Source organism: Condylura cristata, unplaced genomic scaffold (assembly GCF_000260355.1).
Source record: "Condylura cristata isolate star-nosed mole 26May11 unplaced genomic scaffold, ConCri1.0 scaffold00013, whole genome shotgun sequence".
NCBI classification, from domain to species: Eukaryota; Metazoa; Chordata; class Mammalia; order Eulipotyphla; family Talpidae; genus Condylura; species Condylura cristata.
The window spans coordinates 41727826-41732824 of NW_004567114.1; the positions used below are offsets into that span (position 1 = coordinate 41727826).

At 42.4% G+C, this 4999-nt stretch overlaps 1 protein-coding gene across 2 annotated transcripts in view; it reads right to left on the bottom strand.

Annotated features, from left to right (window-relative positions):
- FANCM (Fanconi anemia, complementation group M) overlaps positions 1–3737 on the bottom strand; it is a 58651-nt gene extending 54914 nt beyond the window's left edge. For both annotated transcript variants that reach the window (XM_012724418.1, XM_004682103.2), the window contains exons 1-2: positions 3224–3737; positions 2500–2672 (exon numbers count right to left, since the gene is read on the bottom strand). In XM_012724418.1, the coding sequence (XP_012579872.1) occupies positions 2500–2672; positions 3224–3737 (687 nt within the window). The remainder of the gene's footprint in view (positions 1–2499; positions 2673–3223) is intronic.
- Positions 3738–4999: the final 1262 nt, after the last annotated feature.

The following is a 4999-nucleotide window of genomic DNA, read 5'->3' on the forward strand; positions in this document are numbered from 1 at the left end:
TGTACTTCATCAATCTGCCTGTTCTGCTCCCCACTCTATCTCTAGGGAATCCTCTCACCCTCCGCATCTCTGGCCTGTACCCCAGTTCTGTATGAATAAATAAATAAATCTAAAAAAAAAAAGAGAGAGAATATGGCTAATATGAGAAAAAATTATAAATCTAACTTTGCAGACCTCCAAGAGGACTATGGGTTAAGTCTCAGCACTATCACCTCTACCTCCATAGTTCAATCCCCAGCCAAGAAGTTAACCCACCTATGGTGCAGCAGACCTCTCCTGTCTCACCTGCTACTCCCCTCAGTAGTGTAGTTCAGTAGATCTGCCTGCTCTGTTCCTCACTCTGTCTCTGGTCAGTCCTCTCACCCCCCAGCCCATGCACCTCTGGTTTACACGCTAGTTCTTCCACGCAAAAATAAATAAAATTTTTTAAAATAATAAATCTAACTTCTCTTCTAAATCCTAAAATAGTTTCTCAATGGCATGAAAGCATCCCTAGAATTCAGCACTCACTTCTAGTATGATTAATAGTGGACACTTTGCCAGATTCCCAATGTCCATTCATACAAGGCTCCAATACAAGGAAAAAGAACCCCTAAGTAAGGACAACTTTCATTACCCCATAGTCAGCACAGCCTGTATGTGGAATACTCAATGCAGTTATCTCTCAGAGTTCTTTGAATATTAAATGAAATCAATGCATGCCTCATTATACTCAATAAAAGTCTTGTAGTTAAAAAAAAAAATCATCTAGGCCCTCCCTGGTGGTACAATGGTTAGGACACAGCACCCCATCCACTTCAGTGTGAGTTTGATCCCCGGCCAGGAGATGACCCACTTGGCGTGGCAGACCTCTCCTGACCTGCCCACTGCTCCCCTCAGCAGTGTACTTCATCGATCTGCCTATTCTGCTCCCCACTCTGTCTCTGGTGAATCATCTCACCGCCCCTGAGCCTCTGGCCTGTACCCCAGTTCTGTATGCACAAATAAATAAATCTTAAAAAAAAATCACCTGGGCCCTCCCTGGTGGCGCAGTGGGTTAAAGCACAGCACTGAGAATCTAAAGCCGCTTCCGCATGAGTTCGATTCCCGCCTGCCCCGGAGGAGACCACATGGTGTGGCAGACCTCTCCTGACCCGCCCGCTGCTCCCCTCAGCAGTGTACTTAGTTGATCTGCCTGTTCTGTTCCCCACTGTCTCTGGTGAAGCCTCTCACCGCCCCTGAGCCTCTGGCCTGTACCCCAGTTCTGTATGCACAAATAAATAAATCTAAAAAAAAAAAAAAAAAATCACCTAATGCTGAGAAAGTTTCTGAAAATAATAAAACTAGCTGAAGTTGCTAAAGATAAGCTAAATCCACAGTGTGAATAACATCTAATTGGAATAAAGTATTTCAAAGGTTCCTCTCAAGCTGAAACTTTAACATATTGGGTATTAATTTAACTTTGAAAGATACTGAGAAATGAAAATATACTTCCTGGTCAAGATTAATTATAAGAAAGATGGCAATTCTTGAATAGATAAAATGGAGATATAATGCCTTTGATCTCAATGGAGAGCTCTGAGCAGGTGATACAGATTTGGAAATCATCCACAGATAGAGAGTAAGTGCTTAAAATTCTAGCTGGTATAGAGTGACTGAAGGCAAAGTCTATTCTATTTATTGCAAAGAGATGAATTTCACTATTTGTTGTGACTTTGTAGTTTTCTTTGGGATTTAAAGTGAAATCCAGCTCTCATTACTTAATGGCTATAGCTAGATTCCTCATAGACACCTCAACTATCTTTGCATCCTTCAGAACTCTCTATCTTGACTAATAGCACCAGCATCCCCACAATCTCCCGATTCAGAAGCCCTGGAGTTATCCCAAATTTCTCCTATCTCTAACTGCACACACCACCATTAGCATCCCCCAATGAATTTCCACCACCTATATGCCCTACAAGCTTACAAAGAGCATTCAAAATTCTAAATACAAAATACTAATGCCTTCATGATCCTGCCCATAAGTGCCCCTTCATCTATATCCCACCTCTTCACTTTTGTAAATTCTGTTCCTATAATACTTAATTCAAAGGCACTGGGTTTGGTATTTTGCATACATTAAGTCATTTACATAAACTCACAACAATGCTGACAGTTAAATATAATTTTACCTCACTGACAAGGAATGACACTGTCAGTCCATTACCAATCTTTGGATTATTATTTTAGTTCCAAAACTTTACCCATACCCTACTTTGAGTCACTACTTAAACCATAACTATATCTCATCATTTTACCATTGACTGACAATAATGGTCAGATGTAGCAAGATGGTCAGATGTAACTAATATTGAGCTTGTTTTGAATTGATGAAGAAAAGTATTTCTTATCACCATCTGTTCTGCGATAACAGATATAAAATGTTCACAATAATACCATCCTATCTTCTATCACTAATTGTTCCTCAGAATATTAACAATGTTTATAAAAGAAAATACATTTTACACAAAGTATTACCTGGCAGTAAGCATAGTTTCCAAGAGCTTTATGAGCTTCATCAATAACCAGACACTTTATTTCAGCCGCAGGACATGCTCCTCTAGAAAGATCATTTACCATGACTTGAGGTGTAAGGAAAAGGACTCTCTTATTGCTCCATATTTCCTTCCTGGTGATAGCTTGAGTAGATCCTGTAAATAAAAGTGACATCCTACAATCTAAACTTCATACTGCTATCTGTAAATAAATAAGGTCCTATTTTCAGAATGCATCCCACAATGCATTCTGCTTTTAAGAGTAATTTGACAAATCATCAGAATGCTACATTTTAAAGCTTTGTTGGGGTCCAAATCAAAGCTGTCTCTGAAGACCACAACTAAACTGACTCTATACAGAATTCCTACAAAATACTATATTTGAATAGGAGCAAATTCTTTTTCTGGGAAATTATCGGGACGAATTTGAGAAAGCCTCATGTTCACTTATTGATAAAGTACACATATATAATCGTTTCAAAATGCTCTGACAAACTATGGAGAGCCTCTGAAGTTTTAAAAAAATAACCCTATTTAGGCCTGGATTGCTACAGGCAGCATACACTCTAAGGAAGAGGTCGTAAGCATATATATAGCTACATGTGGATTACTCCACTTGGGTCAGGAACTCAACTTCTACCTAAACACCAGCTTTCTCCTGAGTACACAGTCATTAATTTCAAATTAGCCCATTCTTCCTAAAATACCTGTCATTTCGGCCATGTGGGTCTTCGGGATACCCATTACCCTGTAGCAAGCCTCAATCTGCTGTGTCACCAAAGGTTTCGTGGGTGCCATGAAGACCACCTTGCCGGAAGGGAACCAACGGTAGAAATTATACATGACCACCGCGGCAATAAAGGTCTTTCCCAGCCCGGTGGGCAGACACACCAGCGTGTTGCAGAACAGGGCGGTCCGGGCGATGCGCAGCTGGTAATCCCGCACTGGGCAATTAGTAGGATAAATCCACAGGGCTCCCGCTGAAGTGCAAAAACCACCATTGTCGAGACCCAGCTGCCGCTCTGCCTCATACACGGCGACCAGCAACACATCATCGTCAGAGTCTGGCTGAGCTTCGGCAGCTTCAGGAGCTGCAGAAAAACGGCGCCTGGCGTTGCCAGGGTGAGGCTGCTCAGTTCCAGAGCTGCAACCCGGAGCCCCCGCGGTTCGGGAAATGCTTGAACCCCACGTCTGGAAAAGCGTTCTCTGCCGTCCGCTCATTACTCCAACAACCACCAAAGGCTTCTCTAAGAAGTCAGCAGCTGCAGCAGCTCAACCGCCACCCATGGCGGTTCCGACCCCCATCTGTTTCTTCGGGGCAAAAAGTAGAACCTGAGGGCGGGACCGCAGCAAGCCCTCCAGCCGAAAATGCCGCCACCGTCTTCCCGCTGAGTACATGATTGGCTGGCTTCCCGGAAACTGGAGGCGCATGCGTATTGTGATGGAGTCACTCTAAACTTGGTCCCCTTTTCCGTTTTTTACAAATTCTAAAATAGAGTTCCGTTTGCCATAAATAGGTTCCCGGCTGTCAAAAGGATAAAAACAAATTCCTTGAGATCCTAGCCAACAAATGTCAGAGCAGCCCTTTCTTGTGTCGCCTGTTGCTCCCCTTAGCCGTGTATTTCAGTAAATCCACCTGTTCCGCTCCCCACTCAGTCTTTGGTGAATCCTTTCACACCCTCCCTCCCTATCCCCTCCCAATCCTACACCCCTTATTCTATGCATGAAGATAAATCTTAAAAAAAAAAAAAAAAAAGATGAAATTCGTTGGAAATTGTGAAAGAAAAAAGGGAGGGGCTTCTTGACAAGCTGCTCCATCATTATATATCTTTATAAATAATCTATAGCCGTAAGCATAGATGTATCTCATGTGTTTGTATTTTGAGGGAGGAGGGGCCAGTTATTTTCATTTGTGTGCTTTATAAGTCATGCAGGGACATGTGTTGATCTGATGCACATGGATTGAGCCAATTCAACCAGTTCATTCGGATCTGAGACAATTTTAGGCTAGAGCTAGGTAGAGACTGGATACCTGTGTTGGAGCCGCTGGAAGAAAGCAGTCAGGCAACGTGGAGACAGAGATTCAAGATTTCATTTGGGCTTCAGAATACCCGCCAGCGGCCCAGAGCAGTTGCAGAAACCAGTTTTTATACACTACAGGCAAGGAAATGAAACTTAGTTTTTACAGAGATAACATTCTTGCAGTGGGCCCTAGGATCATATGATCCGATCATATGACCCATATCCTGGTCCTGTTGAAGATGATAATCAATTTAATCAATTTTACAAGTTTTCTTCCTCTTATAGCAAAGTTATTTGGGGGAATTTCCTATCTCAGCAAGCAGGATACAGAAGCTGAAAGGGCAGTTAGCACAAAATGGCATAAGCTTGGTTCAATACAGGTCCAACATCCCCCCCCCCTTTTTCTTGTTCTCTGAATTCCTTCAGAGACTCTCTTCTTCAGTACTTAAGGGAGAGTAGTT